The sequence below is a fragment of the Apaloderma vittatum genome, unplaced genomic scaffold, assembly GCF_000703405.1.
Source record: "Apaloderma vittatum isolate BGI_N311 unplaced genomic scaffold, ASM70340v1 scaffold13452, whole genome shotgun sequence".
In the NCBI taxonomy this organism is placed as follows: domain Eukaryota; kingdom Metazoa; phylum Chordata; class Aves; order Trogoniformes; family Trogonidae; genus Apaloderma; species Apaloderma vittatum.
The window spans coordinates 12,719-27,655 of NW_009704248.1; the positions used below are offsets into that span (position 1 = coordinate 12,719).

The following is a 14,937-nucleotide window of genomic DNA, read 5'->3' on the forward strand; positions in this document are numbered from 1 at the left end:
AAACAACCACTTTCTTTTACAGTGCAGGCTGCATGTACAGTCTTGCAGGATTAAGTAAATGAAGCCAATAGACAGACCTTCTATTCCTGCAGAGCTTTTCAAACAGGTCCAGTGTCTGAGTGTAGTTAGACACTAAAACCACCTTGTCGTTACTGGTGCTTTTTGTAACAGCAAGGATGTAGTCCAAAACCAGCATCTTTCCTGGATAAAAAGGAAAGAAAGAAGAAAGCTATAGCAGAAGTTTTCAAATTCCAGACCTGGAGGGGCACTTGCTAAGATGCTAAATATAATCTCACAGTTACCTGTGTTAGGCAGTACATTTGTACTGTTGAGTTTTACATACCTGAGAGTTGAGGCTCCACAGATTTGGTGCTGTAACCAGCAGGGAACAAGTCCAGCGCTCCCATAAAACCTTCTTCCTCCTCCACACATTTATCATGGATAAGAGCAGGGTCTGGAAAACAAACAGAGCTCAGACTGTGGAGTGCACAAGGGAGACCTCAAAACCCCTCCCATCAACAGTGCAAAAATCAAACCCACTGCATGAGCCGAACAACTCACGATTGCAGAGCTTCTTCAAGGAAGTAATGGAAGAGAGAGACGACACGCTGATTTTTCCTTCCTTCAGCTCCTCCACTGGCTTGGCTTGCTTCAGGAAGTTCTTGTACAGCTCAGCCTGCAGAGGTGTCAGTCTGAAACAGAACAAGAGCTCTGCAGTCTCAGTCTGCGCCCAAACCAACCCCATCTTTCCTCCACCTTCTACACAGTGCATTCCTTTTAGCTCAGTTTTTTTAGCGACAGCACAGACAGCCTAGAGCTGTCTCTATGGCTGATGGCAGAGCATTGGTGTCTTAGCCCCGAGCTGAAAAAGAAGCTTGCAGATACTCTGCACAGCCTGGGGCTCGGTTGCCCAGAGCATGCCAGCTGGCTGGCAGAACCACCAGTTGTGGGTTGTCCATTCCCGCTTCAGGAGGAAAAGCAACATATTGCCAGTGGCTACAGCCTGACTTCTAGGAGGGAAGCAGTCACCACACTGACAGTCTTTTTGCAACTTCTTAGTCCTTCCTGTGGTTCCTCTCATTTCCCAGGCAGACCACAAGCTCTCTGGTACCTGCAGCAGACCACCTGCTCGATCTTCACCGGCAGGTATTTGGACAGGATATCTGAAGTTCTTCGGATTAAACACCTGCAGGGAGGCAAATTAAAATCAGATGTTTGGATGACATCAAAACCCTGTTTCATCACTATCATTCCTCACAAGCTCAATAAAAGTCCCTTTGATATCTCCAAAAGTCTGTGACAGTCCAACACACCGTAAGAGCCAGACACCTGCTATCTACACCAAGTCATGCTAAGAGACTCCATCAGCCCATGTTGCAGAGCCCAGCTGTCATTGTGAGGCTTCCAAATTCAGTTCATGAGATTTAGAGGGATCAGGCATGATTCCACCTAACAGAGGCCAGTCCCTTACAAGAGAAACTCAGCTCTTGCTCAGACTACCAATGGCATTCTCGACACAAGCTGCAACAGAGCAGTGGCATGAACAGGATTTAAACGACCACACACCACAGACATAACCCAAAGCACAAGCAGGCAGCTCCCCATGTAATAACTTCATAGTCTTCCTCAGTCAGGGTGGATTCATTGTCTGGCCCAAGATTTCAAAGGGCATATCATTTGGGGCTCTAGAAATGCCCCATGGAGCTGTTCTACTACATTTTAGAAAGATGGGACAGACTAGAAAACATGCCAAACTGAGCAACCAGAATAAGAAAGAGGTGCAGAAACCCAGTTCTGCCAGGAAACATCAGGGATATATGACAGCTCCAAAATCTGTCAAAGGCTGTTAAAGAAAGAAATAATCTGGTCTCCAAACTCATACGCAGTAGGATGAAAAGTAAAAGGCTTAAAACTACAGTAAAGAAGATTTATGTTACACATTAAGAACATTTTCTAACTGCAAAGATGATGATGCCCTGGAAAAAGTGTCCCGGGGAATTGGTAAGGTCTTCAACACTGGGTAGAGGTTAAGTAAGAGATGGTTTAGTCTCACACCTTCTACCTTAGGACCACAAGATGGATTAGATGCCTTCTCCAGGGCCCTTCCAGCCTTATGCCTATGATTCTGCACATCTTTGCGTAACTGTCTCATTTGTAATTCCAACCAAATTCAACTGATTCATCTATACAACTTATGTGCTTTACCTTCCCTATTTGTGTATCATGAGCGTTGCACAATGAAGGACACAGACCTCAGTACAGCCAGACACAAGCATTACTGAATACGCTTTTACATTCCTTTTCCATCAACTATAGAAAGAAGGAATATACTTTTTTCCTCCCAATCTTTCCTTTCTCTTAGGTTTCTGCAAGCTGACCTGAGTCATGGGAAGGGCTGTCTCTACAGAGAGGCTGTACTCGGTGTGAAATTCAATTTACCATGACTATGAACTGCAGGATTGTTTGTGATGGTTCCAAAAGCTCAGATTTAAAAGAAGAAAGAGAAATGAAGACACCAGCAATGCTGAGAATTCAAGAGTCTCTAGTAAAGAGTTCTTAGAGACAAGTGATTGCCAGCAAATGTAGATAAATTGGTTGTATTCATGAATAGAAAAGAAACGAGGTTTAAACAAATATCAAAAATCAACCAGAGAGAAAGAAGACAGCATTTTACATCACAGAGGTGATTCTTCAGGATGAGGAGTCACATCTCTGACACCAGTAGTCTAATCCCATTAGCCCTACAGACGCAACACAGCTATGTGAGCTGGACTCATTTGTGGCTTTGACAATCAACAGCAGGACTGAGCAGCATTCCTTAAGCTCTTTCTGCCTGCCACTCAACATCCAGACTCGATGGATCTCAAGTCTGACCCAGCGTACACTGGAGCTACATTAGCACAAATAAAAGGATGTTGCCTGACTCTTTAGATTCCAGGATAAAACAGAAACAGAAGAGTCAAATCACGATTCAGTATCTGAGTACGTTTGCTTGGGGGTGACTATAGCTAACTGCACCATGTCAACATGCTATTTTTCAGACTAAAGCTACATGCTATGCAGATTTCTTATGCAATAAATACTTGCACAATCACTTGCTAAATAGATGTAGCTAGCAAGAGAATTCATTACAGCTACAATTGTAATTTGGAAGGAGACCAATGTTCACCCAGGGTTTGCGCACAAGCTCTGCAAAGAGAAGAGGGATGAAGTTCACCTGTTCACAATGCTGATGAGCTCTTTAAGCCTCTCTTCTCCTTTGTGTCGCTCAGCCTCACTTGCATCTGCATCTCTGCCTTTCAAGATGGGAATTTCAAAATGCCTTTTAAATTCCTGTGCCGTCCCTGTTGAAAACAGAAACGAAAAGACGACAACTACTACCAAATAACCTTTGATCAGTACCCCACAGCCCCATTATCACACCACTAGCATGGAGCCCAGCAGATAAAACAAACTGTCGCCCCATCGGTATGATTTGTTTTCCTTTCTAGCCAAGAAAGACAGGCAAATCTGCACAACAGAAAATAATTTTGTATTCCAATGTTAATGCACTGCCAAAGGCCATATAATTTTAGTTAAACCCAAGTCCAGTCATGCATGTACTGGTTCTGCTCACATTCCAGCTATATTTTACTCCCAGATTTTGTACTTGCAAACAACAGCATAGGCATTACGCGTGCCAAAATTATCTGGAACCAGTTGCTTATTACTGGTCAGAGGTTGAAAGTGGGAAAAACGACTACTGCATGCATGCAGCTTTGCTGGTAGTAGTTACAGTATTAACCTCACCTCTGAGAGAATGAACTGAAAGTACAGCGGGCCTAGTCTTGCCCAAAGTACAGGTCAAAGGGGGCAGGGGAAATCACATTAAGTCCCTGTAATAACTGACCAAAATTGAAGCACATGAAAAAAGCTGATGTAGAACATCTATCACCCCATCGCATCATTTCCTTGGGGGCAGAACAGCTCAACAGAAAAGGATACAGCCCAAATGCTGCTTTTAAGACTAAAAATCTGATTAACGGTGTTTAACTAGAGTTGTGCATGCACTAGAATTAATGAGAAGCCTCTTGAACTAGCCAAACAACCTGAGACAAACATAGGTGATGAGTTACAGCAACAAGGAAATGATTTACAGATTGGTTTATTTTGATTCCTTGACACACAAAACAATACCTCTCAAGACAAAGCCAAGCTGCTCCACACTGGAAAGCAGCAGACCTGCTCCCAGTTCAGTGATGCAGAAGAGGATGCAAAGACTAGTTTGTTTTTGAAATGAAAACAGAGCTTGCAGACATAAGCAGAGCACGGGAATCAGAGGCAGAATATTTCAGTCTGCTACCAGCAATTGTACAAGGCATTTGATCCTGAAAACTCAGACTAATCTCTCCTCCAGGTTTCTTTCTTTCTATCTCAGATGAAGTTAACCCCATATTTGCAGCCCTCCCTTGCCTTAAAAAAACTCCAAACACTAGACACATTACCCTCCGCTTTCTCTCAGATTATCTGGAAAGGGGATGGCAGCTTGTCAGAGATTCAGGCTTTGCTGCTTAGCTCTGTCACAAGGTACATCATTCTGCCTTGCACCAGTCACTCCAACCTCCTGTGCCACATGGATACAAGAGAGAAAGCAGGGAAAAGCTGTCTCCCCGGCTGCCTCTGTACTAAACACTGGGAGCATGTCATGTCAAACCCTCCTCTCCCTGGAGCCTCCCCTACAAAGATATCACTCCTAGCTTAGACTTTTGAATTTGTTACAGCCTGGGAGTGTTGTTGGAAGTCCCATTACAGGCTGGCTCTTCCTGCCCAGCAGCGCCTGCAATCTCCAAGGGCTTACTGGCAGATAAACTCCCAGCCTATGTGGACATTTTGGCTGACCAGAACAGCTACACAAGATCAACCATGTAGTACTCACGGTCATATAGTCATTTTACCTTAACTAATTCCCCTGTGAAAATACCTGCTAGAAGGGAGTACTTCAAACTACAATCTTGAAGCACAGTTCTGATGATACGCAGCCTCTAGAACAGGGGACCCAGATCTAGAATTTCTGGATACAAACTGAAGGAGAATAAGTCTCCAACTTGTACACGACCTTGGTTGCTGCTTTGCTGGCACTGGTAGCTAGAGGAGGCCTTGCCAGCAACTTCCCCCCCATCACTTCTCTCATATGTTCAATTCTTACCTAGGATGCCTGAATTGACAAAGTGCACCAGGCTGAAATACTCAAGCAGGTCATTCTGAATGGGAGTGCCTGAGATCAGGACTCGTCGAGGCGTATTTAAGCTGTTGAGAGCCTGATATGTTTGATTTTCAGAGTTCTTCAGTCTGTGGCCCTTTAGGGGAAAAAAAAAAAAAAAAAGGAATGAAGCTGATAAATCCACAGGCCTGGATGTGAAGCAGCTTGGAAATCCTCATCAGCAGTGATATGCTGTATCTCCCACATGACATCCCACCACTTTTCCCATTCCTGACAGCGTATTCAACTGCTGCCACAGACTTCTTTTTCAATGGCAAGAATCCGATGGGAAACCTGAAGCCATTACACGAGGAAACACAACATTCCAAGCTTCCCAGACCAGGAACACCTGAGTCACACCCAGGCGAGACAGCCTACCATGAAACTGTTTGCTCTTCAAAGATGGGGATTTTTTCAGCTACCAACACTAGGCACCAGACTCTGGACCAGTAACATTGCATCACTCAAGGTCAAGATCAAACCACCTACATCTGGGATTGCCAGGCCTTTGCACACTAATAAAAAAGAGGTTTTGCACCTCTTATGGGGGTAATCTAAATGCAAGGGCCCACTTAACAACGTGGCTTGGGAAAAGCAGCGTTATTAGCATTTGAGTGCTATGCTGCAGGACAAAGCAGAACTGATGAGATGCTTTTTACAAGTGCCAGACCACTGCAGAGCTGAGTATTTATTAGGAATTCGTGGAAGACAGAAGGCCAAGGACCTGCATTCCCTGCACCCCTAGCTGCTGCCCCCATCCCAGGGGCACTGAGAGGTGTAGGCAGTGACAGACTCGGTAGACAAAAGGAGGATGAGTGTTATACTTGTGAGGATGCTCACTTTTTTTAAGCTCCTGTCAGCACTGTTCTAGCAAATACAAAACGGAACCACAGGGTGGCACCGCTATTAAACAAATCCCCTCTAACTGGCGGCAGAGGACACAACAGTGGCTGAGGCTGCCAGCTTCACTTCAAGGAGGCAGAGGGCATTTGTTTTATTTTGTCCTTCAGAGCATCTCTGGCTCTCACAACCTGTAACCACAAACAGGACACAATAAATGAAGACCCAACTCCATTTGAGCCATGTGAAAGCAAAGCTTAACAACACAAGCTCAGCAAAGCTAGATCCAGCAGCCAGTGAGGGGGGAGTCAAGCCAGGTCTATCTCCTCTTGAACAAGCAGGACATGAGGTAACTCCTCACCCAGCTCTCCTACCTCTACCCCAAGCAAGAGACTGTACAGGAGGGAAGAGGGTCCTGCCATGGAAATGCCCCCACTAGCACAGAATGAAGGCAGCCAGATAAAGTGGCTGATGGCAGCCAACACTACCCACGAAAGCCTGCTGAATCACAGCATCATTTAGGTTGGGAGAACCTCCGGAGTCTCCAGTCCAACCTATCGCTCAAAATAGAGACAAGTTAAAAATTGCTGGGCAGAACACGAAGCCAGGCCAAACGGGAAGCATTTCTCACTTTAGCAAAGACGGAAACAAATGAAAACCAGATCAGCACAACAGGGCACTACCAACCCTAACAAAGATCTCTTTCAGAGTCAGAGACAGGCAGGGGACCTCCTTTCTGCTACATATTTCACACAGAGAAGGGCCTAGAAGGAGCTCCCATCCTGCCAAGTATCTAGAAAGTGGCTTCCTATCTCAGCTCCTGAAAACACCCTCTCTTGTTCAGGGTCACTCAGTATGGATGAGCCAGTTTCCCAGAGCCTCTCAAACACCAGAATGGGCACTGTTCACAGGTAAACCTTGTTTACCTGCCCTCCCCCCTTTTAAGAAAGCAAAGCGAGTTTTGCCCAATACCAGGAAGAGACTCTCCGTAAAGATTCCCCTGTACCTCATCACATATGACCAGCCCCACACTGCCCTTCTGTAACGCCTCGGCGTGGAGTCGGAAGGTCTCATAGGAGATGATCAGGATGGGTGAAGGCACTCGCAGGCCACGCTGGTTCATAAAGCCAACTGCAGATGGAAAAGGGGAAAAGGAAAAAAAGAAAGATGAGGGGAAAAAAAAAATAGAAAGAGGTTCAAGCTGCAAGGTCAAAACTTTTGCCTTAAAAAGCTAGGGAAAATATGTCTGGTTTGTTACTCTGTAGCAGCCCTTCCATCCGTGTTCTTCTCCCCACAACTGCCCCTTTTACATCCTCCTCCCACCTCTGCCCGCTCCTGTCCTGGGCTGCACTGGGACTGTCCTAACTTAAACGCATGAGTGGACTCGGATTATTCCAAAAGAACAACTATTACCAAACAAGCAAGGGCCTCATTTAAACATGTTAGTGAAGGGACTTTCATCAGTCTCCAGAGCTCTAATGACAGCTCAGAGATGTTCACATCAGCTACTGTAGGCTTCTTCCAATGCAAGATTTTGATGTAAACCAGCCAACCATATCATTTGCAAACATTTGTGTACCTAATTTACGGTCAATCTCTTCTTTGGAGCCTCCGTCAATGGCCAGTGGCTGGATCCTTCCCCCCAGCCATTTCTCTACTTCATTGTACCAGTTTCTCACCAGGCTGGAGGGAGACACCACCATGGCTTTCTCAATTTCAGGCTTGCAGTCCGGACTTTGCCGGAGGAGCGTCCACATGAGCGTGATGCACTGCAGGGTTTTACCCAGCCCCATTTCATCTGCCATGATACAGCCATGACTCCCGGGGATCCGTCGACTCGTCACACAGTCCCAGAGGAATTTCACTCCCTGCCAAAAAATTGTTCTCTCAGAGCAGGATGGGGACATCAACAGAATGACAACTTTATTACAGCCTCATTACCACAATGCACAGGACTGATACTACAACAAACAGCAAATCTGTGTAACACATCCCTGGGGATGTGCAGCGTTCTAATGAGACAGAGGGAAATCACTCGAGACGCAGCTAAAATGCAGCCACATCTGGTCTGGAACAACATTACTGGTGCCAATACATACCTTACAACATGTACAAAATCTTAAAACATTTTAATCATACAATTATAACGAGCTTCCTGACATGAATTCCCAGAAATTTCTACCCTTAGACACATCAGATAGGCCCAGGCCATCAGCTGACCTGCATCAACCACTCTAAGGAGATTAATCATTTTAACAATACCCAATTAGGCAGTTTTAAACACACAGAATCAAAGAGTATGCCCTCATTGCTTCTGCCTAGAAGTGCAATGACTCACAAGGTCCAAAACAGATTTAGCTTCAAAGACATAGGGCTGAGGTTACAGCCCACGATGCATGGTGGAAGAGCTCAGTTCTGCATTAGGCTCTGACACATCACCAAGACATAAAGAAAAAGGGGAGAAAAAATAAATACAAAAAAAAACCCCAAAAAAACAATAAAGAGACAGACTCTGCAAAATGTTCCTCTACCACATGATGATACGGAGTCAGAGAGCACCAAGGCAATTGTGCTGGGAACACACAAGCTCCCCGCACTGTGTCAACAGAGCAGGGAGAGGCACAACCTAAACACACCCGGATAGATTCACCCCTCTGTGCTCAGGACTGGAAGATGGGGCACCCTGCATTTCCAAGTAATTTTCTGTGCTTCTTTCTTTCTTAGGCCCTTAATAACAGGTTAACGAGGATTATTTAAGCCCATTGAGCAGTTACAAAATACGTTACTGACTAAAAGAGTGCATTTGACTGGGATCCAGGTGGGTGGGTAACTTCTCAGCAAGTGGGCAAAAGGCAGGGCACAGGTGGAGCAAAGTTGTACAACAGTCTGGGAGCACCACCTGAATAAAGCAGCACAGGAATCTCAGCAGGCAAAGGCTTATTAGTCAGACTAGAAGAGAGACTGCTTCACCACAGATACCTAGCTGTCAAAACCAGACAGTGTGCCTAGGACACCAGCATAACTATTATTACTTGACAAAAACGCCAGCAGGCAGTACCTTACTCCAAAACAGAATGCCTCCAGCTACATACCCAGAGACAAGCATTACACAGCTTCAGTACCAACTCCGAGATAAAAGCACAAGCTAGGAGCAGCTTACAGCCCTCTCAGAGCCATCTGAAGATCTCTCACGCAGGGGCACATCCAGCTTGACCTGCTTAGCCTGCAAGATCAGCAATCACAGCTTCCAGCTGTGCTGCCTCTATGTTTAAACGATAACACACTGCAACTGCAATGAACTTCAAACTGTCCAGATACCTACATTAGATATTTGGAGATTAGTGCTCACTGCTTTGATATTGTAACATTGCACATATTTAAGACATAAAACTTTTTTTGCTGCTCCCCACTGATAAATTCTAAGCCTACATAGGTCAGGAACAGGTCACACCTACAAGGATAGCCTCCAAAAAGAACACGATGAAGTAGGAATCTATTCCACACTACGCTGGGGACCATGGTACCAGAAAGAATAGCTTCAATGTTCCCTGGCTCAAACAGAGACTGCGGATCCAGTAAATTCTGCTGACCAGCAAAAGAGTGATGGACAGTCGGCCCTGACCAATTCAAGGCCAGGCTGTAACACAATTTATTGCAACTATATCCCATCACCTTCCACGCTGAGCTCCACTCGGCAGAGCAACACCTCCAGACTTCAAGATAAATAAAGGCTGGACTTTCAGCCCTGACTCTGCAAGATCCCATCTCTCTGCAGACTCTTGTCTTTTCCTAAGGTATTACTGGTGACACAAAGTCAGCCAACGTACTCCCTAGACTTACGTAACCAGAAGCTCCACAGTTTCCACTATCAGCTGACCTGACCTACAGCCCCACAGAGAACACACCTGTGCATTGGGCAGCATCATGTTTAGGCTGGGAGTTCTTACACACAAAAAAGGAGTAAATTCCTACATTTTTAAGAACAAACATGGCTGTTGTAGTATTTCCAGTACGTCCTCTTATTTAACCCAGGACAGAGAATATTTGCAGCAGTCAGGCCTCTAAGAGGATGGTTAAAACGAATGTTTCACTTTGCAACAGATGAGTAGTCTGTTAGGTTGTCACAGACTGTTAATCTGTGAGGTCTATGTAGACCTCACAGTGGTTAGTTAACAATTCCAGCAGAGGAACTGCAGCTTTTTGAAATGCACCGAGGCCTCCAGCCATACCCTCAGGTCCTGATGGAAAACTTACTTCTCTCTGATGGGGCCGTAAAACACGGCTGAGGACAGGATCCACCACAACATGGACAGGTGCTTTGTCCCTGCAGGAGACAGTCAAGGAAGAAGACAGCGTGATTAATGAACTCAGCACAGCATATGTTTAGGTTTTCCTAAATCTCACTGCAATACTGAGGACTCCTCAGAGGCATGAGGGAAGCAACTGCCAACAAGAAAGTGAAAAATGGATTAATTCAGTTCTGAGAATGAAGTCACAGGGCCCTGATCTACAATCTAAAACATCAGTGAAACCATGTGTTCGAGCTGTGGTTAAAACAAGGGTAGAATATAGTTCAGAGACACAGTTAAAAGGTCATTATTATTTTCCTTGTTTCAATAACAATACTGTAACTGCATTACTGGAGAGAGGAACCCCCTCTTCTGTCCACAAAGATCCAGCTAACAGCCCTTTTAAGTTATAACAACAGAACAGAATAAACTCCTTCAGAACAAAAGCCATTAGGCAGCCTAACATTTGACTGTCAGCCATCTTCCTCTGCTGGTACCCAGGTGATGATGTTTCCTGATTGACAAATAAGCCATAAGATTTTCCAAGCAGCTTCTCCATGTGTGTATCCTCATTCCCTGCAACAGGTTTAAATTTCTAATGAGCGGTAGATGAAACAGTGTGTGGAAGAACAGACAATGCAGCATCGGTACACTCCTTTGATTATTACCATACCTGAACCTGTTCAGAGGCAGAATACTTGGAACCAAACTTCCCTTGATGTTCAGACCCCAGCTCAGACACATTTGGGAAGAATACACATAAACCTACACGTACAAGGAGGTCAGAGCTGAAGCATTTGTGCCAGGTGATGACTCACTTGTCTATTTTCAGCTGGTCGTGGGCACTCAGCAGCGGGGGCTCGTACAGAACCAGAGCTCCTTCCTCAAAAGGGTCATGGAGAGGACTCCTCAGCCCTGCCCGTTTGATACCCAGTGCACGCAAGCCCAGTGGCCCTGAAAAAAAAAACCAAAGGCACACAACTCAAAGAACAACTTCCTGAAAGCAGAGCCTTGCAGAAGAGTCTGATTACATTTAAGAATGGTGAATTAATTGGGTGCTGGAGCAAAGATGCAGGTACAACCGGTGCAGACAGAAAACCCACGCAGGGTGGTAGTTTGGCAGCACTCTGCCAGCACACAGCAGGCAGCTCTGCCGCAGGGAAGAATGCAGTGAAGGAGCAGAGGCAAAGGTGGAGCAATGGCACCACTTGCCACCCTGGGCGCACCAGAACAGGTACGACTGCGTGCAGCAGGTGCCATATACACCAGCCTGCAAGAGCATGAGCTGTCTTGCAAGGTGACCGACAGCTTCATCTCAGACCTGTGCCACTGGCATCTGAACAGGTACATCTCCTCAGCTATATCTTGGCATCAGAGACACTCCTAGTACCCAAAGGTGGCTGTTCTAGCTTTTTGAAAGACGAGCAGGATCTGAGAACCTACACCTCAGTAGCTCAATAAACACATCCCCACATACACAGTATATACTGCGTCAAATACTCTTTTTGGATAACCTAACCCAGACTTAGACAGAGTTGTATCTTCTATGCAAGGTCAAAGTTGACTTTAACAGCAATGAAGTTTCACAGTATCATACTTACTACCATACTGCCTAGGCTAGAGTATTATTTTCTCTCTGCTGGACAACAGTAGATGTTTGGCCTTGGAGCCAATTTCTGTGAAAAGCAAAAACCAAGCACGAGTCCCTCTTCCCAGTACTGTATTTTGATGCCACAGATTTGGAATGGATACGAACACAAAAAGGACATTCAGAGAAATCCCTTTAGCCAACAAAACTCAGGCAGCTGTGCTCCCAGGGTTGATTTTGTTTGGAAAAGATGCAAGCAGGGTCAATTTGCCTGCTGCTTGCTAACACTCCTTGCAAAACGAGAGCGTATCACAAGCTGAGACAACAGTGTGCACACACCAAGAAAAGAGCGCGTTGAACAGCCTCATCTCCCAATTAAGAGAACAAGATAACAGCCACAGAGAGCAGCTTCCCCAATCACCGTTCTGTTTCGGCCTCCTGACGAATCTGCTTTTCCACAAACTAATTTTGTCAAACTCTTCTGGGGCATGTCACTTCATAGTCTGTGTCTGCTTACAGACATATTTTTATAACTAAAGTTTGAGTGAAACTGGCTGATCTACATTTCAGTTTTTCAGCTGGAGGGTGAAAGAAGGGGACAGATCTTGTGTTTCACTGATTCAAACCAGCTGAGGCTTTGAACTTCAAAACCGCCTTTCTTTAAGATCACTCTGAGACTGAAAACACCAAGCCAAGCATAAAGAAAACTGGCACATACTATCTTTTTCACCTACAGCCTTCTGTCTGTTAGTACCATTAGCGTATTATTTAGATGGTAAACCTTCATTGCTTGGAATTCATCTTGTTTTATATTTGCAATATGGCATACGATCTTCTGGCACTACATCACATACATAGCAGTAGAAATACAAAATCCAATTTTGAAATATAAGATTATCCAAACTAAACACTAATAAGAAATATGAAGACTTTGCTAATATGCCAGTATTTTTCTTTCAAAATTAAGTCAGGAATTCTGGAACATATGCATCAGTGCAAAAAAATAACAATAATCCCCATAGATATATTTGACAGGCCAGAGCATCATCAGTTTTACCCAAGTCAGTCAACACAGAAAATCCTTAAACTTCCTCAACTTACCTTTATAATTTGGAATGGGAACTTTGAAGGGTTTGGACAAAATGCTGCGGATAAAAGCCTCCTAGGAATTCAGAAAGAAAACATGCCTAAGAAATCTGAAATAAGAGACTGCTCAGGAAGGCATGTCCAGGACATTTTTTAAAAGCTCAATTTTGCCAAGTGCTCAGAGACCTTCTATTCAATCTACTCAAGCTTCAACTCCAACAATTTCAAAAATATCAAAAAGGAAGAAAGTAAAAAACCACCACAATTCTCCCCCCTCAACTCCATTTTTCAAAATTATTTTCCTCTGGGTTTTCTAATGCATGAAATTGATTTTTCGTAACTCCTATCTTCTTAAACCCACCAGCATTATTCACTTCTTTAAATGCTATTGCTTCCCTCTGCCTTGGTTATTCAGTCAGGCAATTCATTTCCCAGTAGAAACACCCATGACCACCCAGTGAGCACCCAGCCAGCCCAGGAGCAGAAGTCTAGAATGAAGCAGATAGCACCTGAGCCATCTATGTAATGCTAACCACATCCCTGGGCACTGTCCTTCACCTACACCCCACGGAACTTTCCTATTCAGGATTTCCATTATAGAAAGCGCCTCACACATACCTCCTTCAATGTTAAATGGCTGGAGCTAGCAAAAGATCTTTACTGAAGACTCTGTGTGTGTACAGCACTTCCAAAACACCTCTGATTAAATGGTCCGTGCAAGGATTTGGATTCCCTTGATGAACGAGCTCCACATGCAACCCACCTGTCACAGAGTGCCACCTGTTACACCCACTTACATGTTGACTGCTATCCAGGCAGTGAGGTCTATTGGTCAACTGAGCCAGGGGTTTCCGGAAAGGTGACCTGTAACATTCTCCACTCTCTGTCTCACTGACAGGCTTCTGTCTCTTCCGAGTCTGAAAAACAGAAACACCACAAAACAACTCAGGGACAGCTGGTGAGACCAGAAGATAGATGCATCGCTGTCACACTCAGTAAGCACCTAACCACACACACACAATCCACCCAGCCAGCTGAGCAGCTCCGAACAGACACAATCATTACTCATGCCCACTGCCAAAGGAAGGAGGCAGCAACACCACCAAGGTCACCATGCCCTGAAGTCTAACATGCATGAAGGTTAAAATACTCTCCTAGTTAAGAAAATAGCTACCAATTTCTAACCTGTAAAAGGGCAGGCTTGTCTGTGCTAAGATTTGTCTGGTTCCCCACCACCAAAAAGCAGAAGAAAGAAAAAGGAAGGGTCAATAGCATGGAACAAACTACATGAGTCCCCAGAGGCTCCCACAGCATCTGTTGTTACACAGCTGAATGGCCTCACACTGAAACCTAAATTTCAGACACTTGGGAAGGCATGAAGGTAAATAAGTCATTGATCTGTTTCCTGATTTAACAAATTCCTCTTCAGATTGAGGCACAGCTTTAACCACCTGCATAGAAAAAGGGATTTGACACATAAAGCGCTAGAGGAGACTCTTTGACCTGTATGGCCGGGCACAAAGCACCATTACATTCTGTTTCGCCTTAAACATCTACTGGAACAGGCTGTGGTGGAATCACCACCCCTGGAGGTTTTTAAAAGGTTTAGATGAGGTGCTCAGGGACGTGGTTTAGTGCTGGACCTGGCAGTGCTGGGTTAGTGGTTAGATGTGATGAGCTTAAAAGCCTTTTCCAACCCAAACGATTTTACAATTCCATTTCCCAGTTACCAGCTCTCTTGCAAAACACTCGGAAGCTCTCCCAAGGACAGGTTTTTCCCTGTAACCAAAGCATCTTCCACACACAACGACGTTCTTCTACCGACCACGCGCCCAGACACAAGTTTTCTCCCAACTGGCGAAAACAACCTGACACCGGGGCCCAGCCCCCAGAGC

At 45.0% G+C, this 14,937-nt stretch overlaps 1 protein-coding gene across 1 annotated transcript in view; it reads right to left on the minus strand.

Moving 5' to 3' along the window:
• The window catches only part of RAD54L (RAD54-like (S. cerevisiae)), a gene marked incomplete at its 5' end in the record, with an annotated part of 17,747 nt that extends 3,788 nt beyond the window's left edge, over positions 1 to 13,959 (minus strand). Inside the window, 12 exons of the mRNA XM_009864987.1 lie at positions 78 to 201; positions 344 to 454; positions 562 to 692; positions 1,112 to 1,186; positions 3,218 to 3,344; positions 5,186 to 5,336; positions 7,086 to 7,210; positions 7,659 to 7,947; positions 10,334 to 10,403; positions 11,187 to 11,322; positions 13,058 to 13,118; positions 13,840 to 13,959. Of these exons, the coding sequence (XP_009863289.1) occupies positions 78 to 201; positions 344 to 454; positions 562 to 692; positions 1,112 to 1,186; positions 3,218 to 3,344; positions 5,186 to 5,336; positions 7,086 to 7,210; positions 7,659 to 7,947; positions 10,334 to 10,403; positions 11,187 to 11,322; positions 13,058 to 13,118; positions 13,840 to 13,959 (1,520 nt within the window). The remainder of the gene's footprint in view (positions 1 to 77; positions 202 to 343; positions 455 to 561; positions 693 to 1,111; positions 1,187 to 3,217; positions 3,345 to 5,185; positions 5,337 to 7,085; positions 7,211 to 7,658; positions 7,948 to 10,333; positions 10,404 to 11,186; positions 11,323 to 13,057; positions 13,119 to 13,839) is intronic.
• Positions 13,960 to 14,937: the final 978 nt, after the last annotated feature.